Below are 16,948 nucleotides of genomic sequence, written 5' to 3'. Positions count from 1 at the left end.
ACATATAAATACGCAGGACAGTTAGCAAGGAATGTGATAACTACTGGAGTTTGGACCAAAACAGTTTCTGGCTGCCTTTTTTTTTTCTTAAATGGAGTGAATACAGGCTGAAAGAAGACAATTTTTATAAACAAGTAAAACCCTGAGCCTAAGATAAATGTTGTGATGTACACACTGTAGCTGTGATGAACTAGACATGGTGAGAAATGCAACATACTGAGAAAAAGACGAAAACTGTGATAAAAGTGTCATGATGCAAATTGTTTTACATTAACAATATTACACTACAAAGAAAGAAAGACAAATACTTTAATGCAGCAAGCGAAAAATAAAACAAAGGCTTCCCCTGCAACCACAAGATAAGAGTGTCATTTCCAACGTGCACGTCCCCCTGCTCGCTGGGGATGCATCATTGGGACCTCTCCCTGCGTGGGAGCCAGGCAGCCTCAGGCACACACCCATTTCAAGGCTCTCAGGCTGCTGAGAACATTTCCCCGCCCCCCCTGGGAAAGATGCAGCTGTGTCCCCCTGCCTCCAGAACACTGATCCTTCCCTACCAGACTGAGCACCCTGGCTTCTCCGAAGAGAAAGACTCCTGACAGCCCGCTGTATGGCACACTTTAACCAGTGAAGGGCAGCAGCCAAAGCCAGTGAAAGAAATGCAGGCACTAATTTAAGGGAGGATTAATGACCAGAAATAATTTAATTGTGCTAATTCAACCCACCAAAATAGGATAATCCCCACTTGCCTATCGATGGAAACAGAAATAAAAAAGGAAATGGATGACTAAGTCAGAAGCCGAATAGTCTGTCACCAGCTCCTAAAAAGGAAGCTTAGAGTGATAAACGGGCAGGGATGCAATGGTGGTGCAGTTGGCACTCTCCCGAGGCTAGAAACTTCCGGAGAGCCCCGCTGCCAGCAACAGCCTGGCAAAGCGAAGTGGGAAGGACTGGACCAGTGGCAGCGCCGATCCTCAGCATCTCTGCGAGGAGCTTTTCCTTCAAGCCCCAAGAAGAACCATCTGTAGCTGCTCGTTGGATCATGCTGGTTCTTCAGTTACCTTCCAACAAATAAATCTTTGTATTTTTGAAATAAAAGAGAGAGCTGATAAGAGTGGGGAAGTACTGTGAGAAACAGAAGGTCTAACAATTTTTAAGCTACCCCTTGTGCCATCCAGGAACCAGAAGGACAGTTTGCTTCCCAAGGATAATGGTAGCAGCTGCCATGTTTTTGAAAGCTTACTTCATGGCAGGCTCAGGTGTCTCCTTTAATCCTTTCAATAACCTCAGAGACAGGTCTGATTATCCCTATCATCCAGATGAGGAAACAGCAGTTCACAGGGATTTAGTAACCTCTTCAAGCGAATAGATGGTGGAAACAGAATTTGAGCACAGGTCAAACTCAAAAGTCCTCACCTCTTAACATCATATTCTAATGCCCCCTTACTTCACAGCCAAATAACTCATTGTTATCTGGTAGAAAGAGCAGCCACTGGTCTAATGGACACCCCATTACTTCAGTGAGAGAGCACCCTCAGTGTGCTTACTTGCCCTGCGCAGACTCCCACTTGCCGTCAAAGCCTCATAAGTAATATTAAATGAAGCTATTTAAGGAAGCACCGTTCATGCCACGACAAAGGCCACAAAAAATTTTTAAGAAAAAATTAATTCAACCCAACACATCAGATGTTTTATTAGTTCACATCAATCAAACAACTGTACCAAGGAAACAGTCCCTATCCGCCGACAGGGGGCCCTACCTCAGGCCTCACCCAGCAACACTGGCTTCTTTAAAGATCACACAGCAGTCAACATTTTATCAGCACTCAACAAACAAGTTAAGGCTTGGCTTAAATCTGAAGGTCTCTCTCCCTTTGGCATATTCTGGGATAATAGAACAAATGTCAAATCAGTACAAGATGGCATATTTACAAAATTGCACCCTGTTTTGCATAACCTAACGATGCAGCAGTTCTTAAGGATTGAACATTTCAAATCTGCTAGCAGAAGACTGCCAAATCTATGACTGTTTCGTACACTTGCCAAAAGCCTATCAAATTCTGAGCAAAATGCAAAATAAATCTCCTCTACAAGTTAAATCAGTCCCTTCTGTGTGTTCCAGGCTGCCCTCTTCTCCTGGCAACGAGGCTCAGGACTCGGGCCTCATTTCTCTTGCCCTTGATCTGATGCTGCTCTCTGTGAATCCTTTCCCTCCCCAGCTTCCCATCCTGCCTTACTAGCCACCATTTGGCCTGCTCTTCCCACAGCCCTGCTCTGTGTTATCCCTCGGTTCATCCGATCTGCTTCACAAATCCCCGGAAACAGCTCTGCCCACCACTCCTCTACTGTGCTCCTCTGCCTCACCCCTAGGGCAGCCTACGGAAGGCACCTGTGCTCCTCTGTATCCCTGCAGTCTTCCTTGACTGGCTCCAGATAAGTGCCCTCTCCCTTTCCTACCCCTCAGTAGCTACATCTTATATAACATCACTGCACCTCAGTTTCTGGGTCAATAAAATGGAGATAATTAAAGCACTTATCTCAGAGAATTTGAGGGAGAACTGGACCTAATAATCCATGTAAAGAGCTTAGAACAGTGAAGTGCCAGTGACTCAGTTGTGTCTGACTCTGCAACCCCACGGGCTATAGCCCACCAGGCTCCCGCCATGGAATTTGCCAGGAAAGAAAACTGGAGTTGGTAGCCATTCCCTTCTATATGGGATCTTCCAGACCCAGGGATTGAACCTGGGCCTCCTGCAGATTCTTTACCACTTGAACCACCAGGGAAGCCCAACTGGTCATAGAAGCACTTAATGAGTGAATAAAAAAATGAATGAAATAAATGAAACTGAGTCCCCCTTGGTTGAGAGGAGTGGGGGGGAGGTGAAATCCCAGCTTCTCAGCCACTTCCCTTCCCCACTACCTGCTCAGAAGGCATGCTGGGGCTCCACAGTTACAATCTGGAAATCACTAACCTTTTCCATATATATTGGGCACTCTGTCGTGCTCGAGTTCATGCTTTATTACTACTTTAATTTCTCTTCAAAAATTTTGTCTCCATACTTTGTCCCACCAACAAGGTCACCAACTTTTGAACAACTAGAACACCAGGGACCTCAAATAGGTGAATGAAAGTCTACCCTGTTAATGATTTTTCACAGATTTGCTTGGCCTTGTAGAAACTGTGATTGGCCATGTAGAAACTATTCATCACTGTTAGGAACCCACTCCTCAGGGTGGGGCCATGGTTGCTATTTGCTTATTGCTATGGGGGTGATGGCTTCCCAGGTGGTGCAGTGGTAAAGAATCCACCCCCCAGTGTAGGATACACAAGAGACGAGGGTTCTATCCCTGGGTTGAGAAGATCCCCTAGAGTATGAGATGGCAATCCACTCCAGTATTCTTGCCTGGGAAATCCCATGGACAGAGGAGCCTGGTGGGTTACAGTCCACGGGTTGCAGAGTCGAGCACACATTGGGGGTGAGCATTGTCTTATTGTCTATCTGATTCTTTTGCTCAAATCTATTGCCATTTCTGTTGGCTATGGACTGAGACTCTGACTGAGACTTTCAGCAGAAAGAAAAATGCTTCCACAGAGCTTCACTGCCCTATTAGCTTCGCTGTCATCCCTCTGCTTTGCCTGCCTGCTTAGAGCTTCTGGGACCAGCTCCTTGGAGTTTAAGGGCCATGAATGTCTTCTTCCTCTTTAAGTCCCCAGTATTCTTTAAAAGTGCTTCTATCTTGCCACTTGGCAGTAGGTGGGTGATTATCTACAAAAAGGGTCTTATGGATCACTGCTTATGTCACGGCATTGGGTCCAAGCCTTAGTCCCAGGGTCCCATAATCTATATGGTGGCTTTGTAAAAATAAACAAAGGCACGCCTTCTGGTTGGATGCAGCCCCAGAGGTGCATGCCTTAGTGAATGGAGCTGACTGGCCTCTAGCAGTACACAAGCTGCACAGCTGTACATGACATCCCCACGTGTTCCATTTACATATACAAATGCTTCCTTCAAGTTCCTTTCCTAAATAGTAAGTATGACCTTTATTTCACAAAATGTCCTTCTCTTGGTGTGTTTCTCTACATTCTTCCAAGTCTTGGTCATTAATGACCTAATAATGAATCCTCTCCTCATCTGAGTTTCATCAAAAATTGTATTCTCTTCCAAAGGCTATAATTTTGGTTACAGATAAATGATTCTATAGTTGAAAAAGTGTACAAAGATCAAGACCTTGCTTGTTACACACTTCGGTCATTCCTATCCTGGATGTACTGAAGAAAGTCAACAGGCTATCCTATACAGGACTCTTTCAAAATATTTCTCCTGACCCACGGGAAGACAGAGAACAGGGAAATGCTGTAAGGAATTGTCTCCTTTGTTTTTTCCAAGAGGATAGGAGGAGGGAAGGAGAGGAGGAGAGAGAAAGGGGGGAAATAAAAACAACCTGGGAAAGAAAAGTAAAAGAAGATGGGGGTCCAGAGGGGCAGCTGGGGCCTTAGAGGAAAATAGAATCTTTGAATGTATTCCTGCCAGAGACAAAAGCACAGACTCATTTAAAAAACAAAGGAGGGCAGCTTTATTCTAAAGCCTGCTGTGCACCAAATATAGGTACTCAGATTCAGTTCTCCACTTTCTGAGGAGGCAACTTACAGGGCAGAAACAGTACAGAGAATACATTTACCTCACTTTCTCCTGCCCACCTTAACTATCGCCCACCCAAATAATTCCTCTGAGCAACACATTGGGAACCTTTAGCGCCCTGGTACTGGCAGTTTTAATGTGTCCATTGCCAGCAGAGAATTTTGTGCCAAGAAAACCCGACTCCTGGCGTGGAAGGATTAAACAGTCCTCGGGAGCCATCTGTGCAGCAAAGTGAGACAGTGACTCTGTGCTCCCAGCGCGCGTGTGTTGCCATCGGCAGTAGGAAGTGACTTCTATTTACATGACTACCTCATGCGGAGAACACCTAAGGGGAGGGAGGAAAATGGCCACCTCGGTGGGGGGGCAGAGTTGGAGAAGAGGGGGATGGGGATGGGAATCAGGAGCCTCTAGGAAAATCTGGAAAAAGATAGAGGCTGACATGGCGGATTAAAACTATTTATCCTCTAGGGCGAGGACTGACTAAAGAGGAAACACCCTGTGGGCTGATGTCTTTGGAGTGCAGTAGGGTAGGTGCCATGGACTTCCTTGGATATCAAGGTTTGGACTTCACCCTGTCCTTGGAGGTTCAAAGACTTTCAAGATGGGATTTTTAAAATTAACTTTGACTTATCATCCACCAGGATCTAGAGTCAGGATGAGGGTCCTGGGCAGTATACCTCTGATGTTTTGGGATTTTTTTTTTAGTACTTTGGGATTATTTGAGAAAGACTTTTAGCCATGGCCCAAATATGGCGCACCACAGGAGGGATGCTTTCAAGTGTAAGCATCCTGATTAGGTCACTGACAAGAAAATTAGAGCTGTAAAATGAGAGAGATGATGGAGATGTATAGTTTTTATAACAATGTTTCCACTCAAGAAGTTTTAAAATTAAATCAGAAAAGATTTTAAGGTTTCTATTTTATACTGGGTGATCCAAAGAATACAATATTGAGGAAAGCTATGAATGACTAATAATAAAACAGAGGGGGTCCAGAGGGATGGTACAGGGAGGGAGGAAGGGAGGAAGGGGGGTTCAGGATGGGGAACACGTGTATACCCGTGGTGGATTCATGTTGATGTATGGCAAAAAAACCAATACAATATTGTAAAGTAATTAACCTCCAATTAAAATAAATAAATTTATATTTAAAAAAAAACAGAGGGGGGGAAAGGAGTACAAAATAACTATGAATCCAAGAACAATAAATTAAGGATTGAGAGATATACAAGGAAAACGTCATGTGAGTCAAAAGAGAGGATGCTAGTTCACCAAGAGAGCAGTACAAGTGTCCTAATAGATGGAGTGAGTGACAGTCCTGCAGTCGAGTCCAACTCCCTGTGATCCCATGGACTACAGCTGGCCAGGTTCCTCTGTACATGAAATTCTTCAGGCAAGAGTACTGGACTGGGTTGCCATTTCCTTCTCCACCTAATAGATGGAGGTGGAAGGGGGAAAATGACATTCCAGGGCCGTTGTAAGAAAGGTATTGAACACCTGGTTAAAGAATAAGAGCTGGACTTAGTTGAGTCCATGGGAAAAGTCCATGAAAGTGCTGTGAGTATAGGTTAAGCTCCTACCTCTGTGTGCGATACAGCCTGGAGTGTAGGGACACCAGCTAAGGAATGAGCAGCGGGGTTATGGCTATGAAAGGTGGTGGTCACGTGACATCAGCAATGTGATCATGAAGCAGGGAAAGGATGTCTAAAGCAGCTGATTGGATGTGGAGGAGAAAGAATGGGAAACACTGAGTCCAAAGTATCACGTGGGACAATCAGAAGACATAAGGACAACCTGATTATGGGACTGCTTTATAGTAGAAGGTGATTCATACATCCCATTTCATAAGCTGTTACTTTTCTCTCTTTTTTTTTTTAAAGTATTGCAGTATAGTTACTTTATCATGTTGTGTTATTTTCTGCTGTATAGCAAAGTGAATAGCTATGTGTTTACATATCTCCTCTTTTTCTGGATTTCCTTCCCATTTAGATCACAACAGAGCATTAAGTAGAGTTCCCTGTGCTACATAGTAGGTTCTCATTAGCTATCTATTTTATACAGTTGTTACTTTTCTATTTTGACTGGTAAACAGAGATGAAAACACACACTCAGACACAAATGTACTCATACCCCTCTCCGCTACACCCCACACAAGCCTTGCTAAATAAAGCTGAAAGGAAGATGTAAAACTAAACTGTACATGTCTAGCAAAACTGGAAATTGTATTTGCATTTTATTGTGCTTTGATCAAATGGCTTCAGAACCCCTAACGATGATGACATCTTACAAAAATGTACAACTATGGCTTAGACCAATGTATGAATACAATGTGTGAATACAAAGCCCAAGCGTCCGAGAGCTGTGGCACAGATGAGAAGAAGTTGTGCTCTTAAATTATACGGGTTATTGTTTTTCTTTCTTTTTAATTCACTGTCCTGGGAAGAGTTTTGAATATCCTCTGAAGAATGTAAACACCGGATGACTGACCCAGCCATCTGTACATTTAGGGGTTTCCAACTTACATGACAAAATCTGGAAGTTTTGGGGAATGGTGCAATGCCCTGAAGGGTCCCTAGTACTTAGGCTGATATTCCAGCTGAAGCAAATGTGCTACCAAAGAGATGCCCTGGCCCCGCAGTGGCACCCACACTAGCATGCAGGCTGCCAATGATGGCTGCACCCAGGCCCCACTTCAGATGCTATAGCCCATCTGCGCAGTAACCTGCCCACTGGCTCTTCCAAGCAGGCAACCAGCCTGGTGGATGCTATTCAGTAATTTGGGTTCAAGAGCTTTTCAGAGTATTACCCTCCCGTACCTATAGGACACCTGCTTTACTCAAATCTTGTGTGAAAAAAAAATGTACACATTTGGCTAAGAATAAGAAAATTATAGGCTTGTACATACATCTTAATTATGATAATACCATAAGAAATTTTAATATGTGGTTAAAGACTTCGAGTGTCTTCTGGGCTCTAAAGGAATATGTTGAATTTGACATGTTTTCTAAACGGAAATTTTTTATAATTAAAGTAATTATCTGGTGTTGCTTTGTATTTCCATATGAATGCATATTGTGACCTATATAGCATACGATAAAGGCTGTAATTATGCAGAATATAGTAGGGGAAGCTACTGGAGTAACTCTAAACCACCTGTGTTATTTTTTTAACAAGAATTTTGTTGGAAATAAAAAATATATATTTTCTAGAATAGATGCACTTAAAAATGTTCTTATACCACTTATAAATAGGTTATAAAATGGATCTAGTTCACCATCGCTTACCCTGTAAGAGTCAAGGTTGTCTTCTGGAGTTGGAAGACCCATGTAACGTTCTGTGTACACGGAGTCTGTGATGGAAAAAAGAAAAAAAAAAACTTAATTCATACAATAAAAGCTTTACCCCCTTTTACTGGGTTACTTTATGTCTTAACTTGCGCAAAGGTCTACAATGTTATACCATCAGAAGTATCTTCTTCAGATCATTTCTGCTTGGCTTGTTGATGCATCCAGACTCCTGTCTTTCCATACTCAGCCCTGTAACCAATTCCCATTAGCCCTTCCCTGGAGGGCAGAGGGAGATCAAAACAGGGTGATCTAAAACCCAATCAATAACCCACCTGCAGAAAAGTCAAATGTGAAATGCTCAGTGACAAGGACATTACATTAAACATCTGACTCCCTTAAAGATCTTGATTAGCAAGTCATTTAATGTCTAAATTGTCTTGAATTTCTTGGTCCTGACATATGTATATACCCTACTTTAGGATATTCTCTCTCCTACTGGAAACACCTCATAATTTTCAATTACTAGTTGCTCACTTAAAACATATTCTTTTAGGTGGGGGAGGGACAGACTGAAAGGAAAAAATTCAGTTATCATTATTTGAAATACAACACCACACTGGCTCAGCTACTCCATCATAAGGCAAGTTAAACATCTGTTTTCTCTCATTTTGTGGAGAAAGACATATATATACATATAGCTATATGTACACATATATATATTTCTTAAAATATCAGTGAGAAAATGTATTGTTGCTGAATTCCAATATAACTTTAAAAATGTGAAATAACTTTTTGAAAAATGGCCAGGTTACAGTAAGTAAATAAGTATAATATGTTTCCATTGTGCTATATAAATTAATGGATGTCACTGTAATTGTACCAGTATTTCAATACCAATTTAATTAATTATTTAGAAGAACAGATCATCAAAACAATAAGATTAAGCAACATTCTAACCCTTTTTGAATGACTGGCATTGATAACTAGTATTAGCTGTTCCATATATATTGCTCAGGCCCTTTCTATGGAAATCAAAATATTTTCCTCCAAAATGAGTTTTTATTATTTTATCATTTTGATTAAAGTGAATATAGACTATATGCAATTGTACATATCTAGAGGACACTAATGTAGGAAATATAATATTTTAAAGCACACTTTAAAATATAAGACTTTCCCAAAATGTTCATCTTTTAACCCTAACCCTAACCCTAATTTTTTCTTAAATATAAATAACACGATGTACATTTAATGGGGTGGGGGAGTAGGAATAGCTTTTAAGGGCAAAGTAATTTTTCCCCCAAACAGGCACAATTCTTCTTGTCCTAGAACATAATAGCCCTTTCTTATTATGCTAACCAGGTTTTCTTGTGTAAGAAGATCTAAATTTTTTTAAATACTATTTAAAAAATGCTTAATGTCAGGGGTTAATGTGGGGCTTCCCTGATAGCTCAGTTGGTAAAGCATCTGCCTGCAATGCAGGAGACCTGGGTTCGATCCCTGTATTGGGAAGATCCCCTGGAGAAGGAAAAGGCTGCGCACTCCAGTATTCTGTCCTGGAGAATTCCATGGACTGTATAGTCCCCATGGGGTTGCAAAGAGTCAGACATGACTAGGCATCTTTCACTTTCATTAATGTCGGTGTAAACTTTTAGAAGTATGTCTTGCAATACCATTTATGCACGCCTTCCATTTGATTTTTGAGTAATATTGTTCAAATTTTCACATATGTAAGAATTCTAGAAAGTTCTTGTTAGATTGGTCCATATACATTTAATGAACTCTTCTTACCATTATATATTTCCAAATTCATGAAGATTGTTTCTATTATCTTACTGACCACCAGAGGTCTCCAGAAATAAGCCATCATACAGAACAATTAGTATCAAGCAGGAAAGTATTATAAGAAAACAAATCTATTGTGTGAGGGTCAATCCTAACCATGTTCTCCAATTTTTTTGGATAGAAAGACAATGATGTATCTTTTACACATTGGCTTCTCTTGACTTTGGAGTTTTCCACAGCTTTGGCATTACCATATACTACCATACATTAAGTCATAAAATATTTAATAAGCATATTCATTATCAATGATTCTATCATTATACTGCATAGACGACTTGAGATGGGGTCAGAAGAGATACAGGAAAATAATTCATCTTTTCACCACCTCTGGCTCTTCCCCACTACCTAGAGTTCCACTGCTTCCCCCTTCCCCTTGGGAATCATAGCCTTACATGTGTATGATAGAACAATACTTTCTCAGTGGTGAAAAGAATATTCTAGAGTGGCTTTCACCTACTTAGTGGAAACAAAGCCCCCAGGAATTCTCCTGCCAAAGTCTCTTCTTTCCACCCAAAATCCTACTTTATATTCAACCTTAACCTGAAGGGAAAGAAATACTTTTCTTATTCTTGTAATATGTGAAGCACCAAAGTAGAATAAAGATAAGGAAGGGTATCTGAAGAACTGTAGCATTGGGAATGTTTTAAAATGTGGAAAACATAATTTCTTGATAAGACATTTAGGAAACACAATTGGTTGCTAAGTAAATATGTAGGTAGCATTTACTTTCACTTTTCACTTTCACGCATTGGAGAAGGAAATGGCAACCCACTCCAGTGTTCTTGCCTGGAGAATCCCAGGGACGGGGGAGCCTGGTGGGCTGCCATCTATTGGGTCGCCCAGAGTCAGACACGACTGAAGCGACTTAGCAGCAGCAGCAGCATTTAATACCACCCAGCCTTTCCCAACAGCAGAAGAAGTGAGACTGTTTTATTACAGGTATCCATAAAGTACATCTAAGATGAATCAGCTTCTTCACTGTAGAAACAGGGAAACTAAAAAAGAATGATTATGGCATTGAGATGTGAAGGTTCGCACTCAGCATCTCTGTACCTGAGGGCCATCACCTACCATAGTACTCCCACTTGGATACAGGCGCCACGGCTATTCCACACTTGAACACACCACTTCCTGCTCCCAGCACCATTGAGGTTACGTACCCTCCGTATGACTAAGAAATGGAAACAGTTATTTTTATGGAGGTAAAGGAATTAAGGACATATGGTAAGCAAGTCGCAGTTTCCACATTTCTCACATCTTTATATACTGTGCCTCTTTCGAGATAGAAAGCAGGATAGAGGAGGCTTAAATTGGCCTTAATTGGGCAGTATCTAAAGACTACCCGTTCAGAGCCTTGGTCCCTTTTCTTGGTAGGTGTAAGAGGGAAAGTACTGACATTCTGCTGAGTAGTACTAATTAAAAACAAAACAACAAAAACAAAAAAAAGTTAAAGAAAACAAAACAAAAAGGCAATAAACTCTAAGTTTTTACTTTTTTGGACTCCCGAGAAAAAGTGTCTCTCCTTCCCTCTCCCCCTCTGTCTTTCCTTCTCTTTATCCCTCTTTCTTGCCTCCTCTTCTTACTTGCTCACCTCCTTTCCCCATTGTAATAAACAAAAGCGTAAGCCTGGGGAGGACTCATTGCCCAGAAATCTAAGACATTTGGACCTTCTTAGATGGACATGATGGTTGTGATTTACACCTCCAAATATGGACAAACAAAAGTAAATTATCCTGTTTTGGATTACATTCAGTAAGGAACACATCAGCCAAAGTACTCACCCAGCCCCAAATTGCAATCCGTTTGTCGTCCACAAATCCCATTTTTGAAAACTGTCTAAAATGCATGGAGGAAGTCCACGAATTAGTATCACACTGTGTATAGAAAACGAAGGTAACCGCACAAATGTGAAACCCTGCCATTTGTTCTCTATTTCATTCTCTTAGAAATTAAGATTAATTGCTGCCAGCAATCAAATAAACACCTGAGATCAATGTCTATCATTTTTAACTTAAGAGCCAGATGAACAAGGTTTACTTGTTTTGGAGTCCATAAAAATTATGTGTGTGTGTGTGTCTGTATGATTCACAGAAAACAAATCCTGGCTGTTTTTTTCACAGCTGTATATAAAAATTTGCAGCCCAGATGCACTTTTTTTAACATAATTGAATTTAAACCTCTCCAGATGTTTTTCAGTTTGAGAGAGGCTGCCCCTGCAATAGAGAAACATGGGAGCATGGAGAACATCTGTGCAGGGCTGAGAAGTATCTCTGGGCCCCCTACCTGAGGACTTAAACACCATTCTCTAAATACATCCCTTCTTATGATGGGTGTTGATTAGTTAATTCAACACTGTGAAATATGAGGCAATTCTTCCTTGAAGGACTAAGATGTCTTTTTGTCACTAAATTGTGTGGTTGGAATCCAGGTAAAGAAAGGAGAAAAATATTATTTGCATCTATTTCTTAGTCTTAGCCTTACATCAAAAGGCAATTGGTTTACTTAAAAAAAAAAAATCTAGCAAATGGAGTTCTTAACTTGGTAGTATCGAGGGAGGTGGGGGACCCTCACCCACTGACCTATATGTGACCTTAAGAACCTTTGTTTTCAATTGACGGTATATGTCTTAGACTGCTCTGAGTTAAGCAATATTAGAAAAAATTCAATGTAAGTACTTTTCAACTCATCTTCTCCATGTAAACTTTTTAAACTTAGAACACATATATATAGAAACGTGTACCAAATCACAAGTGTGCAAGCTCGTAAGCCTTTACAGAGTGAGCATACCTTAAACCAAAAAATGGGGCAATACTATCACCCAGAAGCCTCTGGGTCATTTTTCTCTTTGGAAAAAAAAAAAAATTCTTTCATTGAATCCCAGAAAACTTTCACCTGAATTTGTACCAATATAAATTCAATTGTGGATATAAGATATATACTTTTGTTCCTGGTTTCTTTCACTCATCAGTCTGTGAGATTCATCTGTGTTGTTGTACATAGTTCCTTTGAGTTGCTGAAAAAAAGTAACTACTCATTACTTTTGAAACAGAGTTGTATATTGTGGGTAACACAATTCTATCATTTTAGACTTGAGAGGCGCTGGAAGCCATGCCCTTCCTCACAGAGGACCAATCTGGATAAATAAAAATGAACTTGTAAAAATATCAAAGCCTCGCTCTTGAAAACAACTTATGGTCATATCTAAATCTTATTTATTTTTTTACTTTCAAGGAAAATAGCTAATCATTAACTTTGATTTAACAGATTTAGGATTACTTAATAAATTGTCATCTTTTCTCCTTGTTGGTTGTTCCTTTTTTTAAAGGCATTTTCTTCCATCCATTTAATCATTCACAATGTTTTTTTTTCCATTTCCTAGTTTCTGATTTCACAACACTATTTAAAATCGTTAATTTATTATGCTTTCCAGACATCTCTGCAGTTGGTTATGGAACCTCAAAGACTACATTCCCCATTTACCGGTTGAATGCAACTGAAAGTAAGTTGAAGGGAAACCCAGATTCAAGACCTGACCAGTCTTGGCAAATTATCTAACCTAAGAGCTTCCATTTCTTTACCTTAAGTGTAAGGTCTGAACACTCATCTCTGAGGGTTGCTGTGTAGCTTCAGGGATAAGGCAGGTAAAACAGTGCATGTTATATGTGCACTCCAGGATAACCACCAATTAAGATTAAAATCTTTCTGAAGTCAGACCACATCTATTTATAGTCTCACGACTGATGTGATTCTTCCTTAAAGAATCCCTTATAACTGAGTGACAACGGTCGTATTCCACAACTTTCCCAAACTGGGGGAGGAACTCTCAACTCAGCAGAATGTAGGTACCACTCCTAAGACTACATGGCTGTCATCCTACTCTGACATAAATGTACACCAATCTCCTCTATTTATCCTTGACCATAGGGGTGGCTTGCTTGTTTAGTTAGATGTTTACTCAGAGGCACATTTATCCCTGTTTTGTCCATGTGTTTGATGAATTCTGAGTCCCTATTGCTAGAAGATGGTAGCACGCATATCAATTCCCTTTCTAAGCCTAAACATAATATTTTCACTAAAAATCCAGCCCAGGGATGAATGATTCTTCCCAGGATACTTGAAATTCTTTATACTTCACAACTTTAAAATATAAATGGGGGGCGGGGAATTAAATAGCCTCTGAATTCACCTCCTAGTCACTCACCTGGTTGCTTCAATTTGATCTTCAACTTCAAATGTTCCCAATCTTCTGTTGATTGCGTGCATGATCTTATCTCCTTGGTAACCACTTCCTCTGCCATCAAAGCTAGCTACTATAATGTTTTCTGTGCTTGCAAGGTAAGTAGCCCAGTTGAGTCTGAAGATAGCATCTGCTTTTTGACTACAGGGGCCTGCATATCTGTGAAAAATCCCAAATTGTTAGCCTTTGTGGTTTTCCTGAGTCAAATGAAGAGGGCTTGCGTTTCTAATTCCCTGTGGACAAGAAGTGTACATCTTTCCTGTTCATGAGCCTGAAATCGTGCCAGCCACCAGGGAGTTCTCAGTGGGTCCTGTCAAACTTGATAGTCATGACAACATGACTATAATGGCTGTGTGTTTCCTCCGAAGATGCCCATCAGTTTTATCTTTGAAGATTGCTATCAAACACAGACTTCACAGGCCAATGTTTGCTGCCGCTGCTGCTAAGTCGCTTCAGTCATATCCGACTCTGTGCGACCCCATAGACAGCAGCCCACCAGGCTCCCCCGTCCCTGGGATTCTCCAGGCAAGAGCAATGGAGTGGGTTGCCATTTCCTTCTCCAATGTATGAAAGTGAAAAGTGAAAGTGAAGTCGCTCAGTCGTGTCCAACTCTTTGAGACCGCATGGACTGCAGCCTACCAGGCTCCTCCATCCATGGGATATTCCAGGCAAGAGTACTGGAGTGGGGTGCCATCGCCTTCTCTGAGACCAATGTTTACTAGGTTGCATATATCTTGGAAATCAAAAAAGTAAATACTCTAATAATTAGAAGAGGGGAGTTGTGTTATGAAAAAATAATGAAGATGACAATAAATGCAGCTTCAAATATATCTTTCTGATTGAGCTTACAAACACTCTTAGACTACACGTTTCCTTGATTAGAACTTCCTGAGGACTTCCCTGGTGTCTCAGACGGTAAAGCGTCTATCTACAATGTGGGAGACCCGGGTTCGATCCCTGGGTCAGGAAGATCCGCTGGAGAAGGAAATAGCAATCCACTCCAGTACTATTGCCTGGAAAATCCCATGGACAGAGGAGCCTGGTAGGCTAAGAGTCCATGGGGTCGCAAAGAGTAGGACACGAATGAGCAACTTCACTTACTTCACTTACTTCCTTAAGGACTTTGACTGTTGTAGGATATGCACTGCCTTTGCTTCAGTGGCCAGCACAGTGCTGCTCACTAAGGCTCCACAAGGCACTGTGGAATGGGCCAAAGTATGAACGGACACCTCAAGGAAGGGACTTCACTGGTGATCCAGTGGTTAAGACTGCACTCCCAGTGCAGGAGGCATGGGTTCGATCCCTGGTCAGAGAACTAAGATCCCACATGCCATATGGTGCAGCCAAAACAAACAAAAAAACAGACTTCAAAGGAGAAAGAAATAGACTATTGGAAAATGGGTTATTGTTGGCATTCTACTTATTAACAAGTTTAATTCTCTCATAGCTGCATTCTTCACAGGCTGTAACTTATCCATACATAGCTGTGTATACAGTCTTCATCAAGCCCTCTCATTTCCATTTGTTAATCAAGACATTCCCTCCAGGTCATCGGGTCTTGTAAATAGGTCTTCTTTGCATGATCTACAAGACTCCTGGACCCAGAACTTCTCGGGTAACTCTTCCCTTCCCAGCCCATCTCTCCTACTCATCTGTTCACTCTCCCTGCCAACAGGATTGGACAAGACCTGCTTGGACATCTTTGTTAACATCTTCCTCCCTTTCCTTGGGGATGGCAGTCAAAAGAACTTCAGTTTTAAGCCAAATATTATATGACTTTAATTTTGACTCAGATAGGTAAGAATGTGCCTGCAATGCAGGAAACCTGGGTTGCATCCCTGGGTTGGGAAGATCCCCTGGAGAAGGGAATGTCTACCCACTCCAGTATTCTTGCCTGGAGAATTCCATGGACAGAGGAGCCTGATGGGCTACAGTTTATGGGGTTGCAAAGAGTTGGACACAACTGATTGACTAACACTTTCACATTTTTTTTTTATTGTGCAACTTTAATTTTACACTAGATATTGTATCATTCTAAGTTTTAGAAAAAGAAGGCATTCATGAATTTCTTAAGCAAGTAAACATTTTTTTTAATTTGTGAAATACCCTGGTCCTTTCAATGATATTAAATTTGGTAGAGTTAATAGGTTCCCTTAGTATTAACTATGTGTCAGGTTAAATAAACTTGAAGATTAAGCAACATTATTTTTAAAAATAGAAAACAAAGATTTTGACATCTAAGAAAATGAAGAGGAAAATCACTGAAAAGAACTGTTTCTTAAAACTTTCCTAATGAAAGGGAGATTTAGTTAATATTTACTGAGCAGTCCAAGAAGATAAAAATATCACTTTTTTTCTTTTTAAACAAACCCTTGTGTCAAAACATTACTCTTTTTTAATTGTAAAGAATCTTGTTCAGTACTGGGGCTAAGGCCCCAAGCAAGTGAATGTTATTGTAGTCAAAATTTGACGAAATTAGGTGTAATGAGAATCCAACAGTGTATCTGAAAGTTTAAAATACCTCCTTCTCTTTTTCTGAACTTTTATGTTTGGCTTACATGGAATTGTAAATGCAGGGGAACGTGCTGTATAAAGGGTGTGTCTCATGTTAGTATCTGTATTCCTTCTTTTCTTTTTTTTTGCTAGTAACAACTGGAAAGTATCCCCAAGTTTTCAGTTTTCTTTTCTGTATAACGGACCCGATAGAACTGACTATACAGGCTTGCAGTGTGGACAGAATAAGGCAAATTACCCGGCATGCAGCAGGCACATAGCTCATGTGCTGGTTTGTTTAGTTTTGAATAAAGGAAATGAGGCAAGCTGGGATCGGAAGAGTGGCATTGTGGCACTATATGTGAGTCAGGGCAATTTTGGAAAGATTGAAGAAAAATGCTTTCCTACTAATTACCCAAAATACAAAGATACCATAGTTAGACCTCA

General features: G+C 40.7%; 1 protein-coding gene across 1 annotated transcript in view; it reads right to left on the bottom strand.

Annotated features, from left to right (window-relative positions):
* The window catches only part of DPP4 (dipeptidyl peptidase 4), an 85,033-nt gene that overhangs the window by 5,944 nt on the left and 62,141 nt on the right, over positions 1-16,948 (bottom strand). The window contains exons 20-23 of the mRNA XM_025275905.2: positions 13,973-14,167; positions 11,553-11,607; positions 10,843-10,942; positions 7,924-7,988 (exon numbers count right to left, since the gene is read on the bottom strand). Of these exons, the coding sequence (XP_025131690.1) occupies positions 7,924-7,988; positions 10,843-10,942; positions 11,553-11,607; positions 13,973-14,167 (415 nt within the window). The remainder of the gene's footprint in view (positions 1-7,923; positions 7,989-10,842; positions 10,943-11,552; positions 11,608-13,972; positions 14,168-16,948) is intronic.

This window comes from Bubalus bubalis, chromosome 2 (assembly GCF_019923935.1).
Source record: "Bubalus bubalis isolate 160015118507 breed Murrah chromosome 2, NDDB_SH_1, whole genome shotgun sequence".
NCBI classification, from domain to species: Eukaryota; Metazoa; Chordata; class Mammalia; order Artiodactyla; family Bovidae; genus Bubalus; species Bubalus bubalis.
Note: the sequence above shows the minus strand (reverse complement) of the source record. Positions and strands in the feature narration are given on the sequence as shown.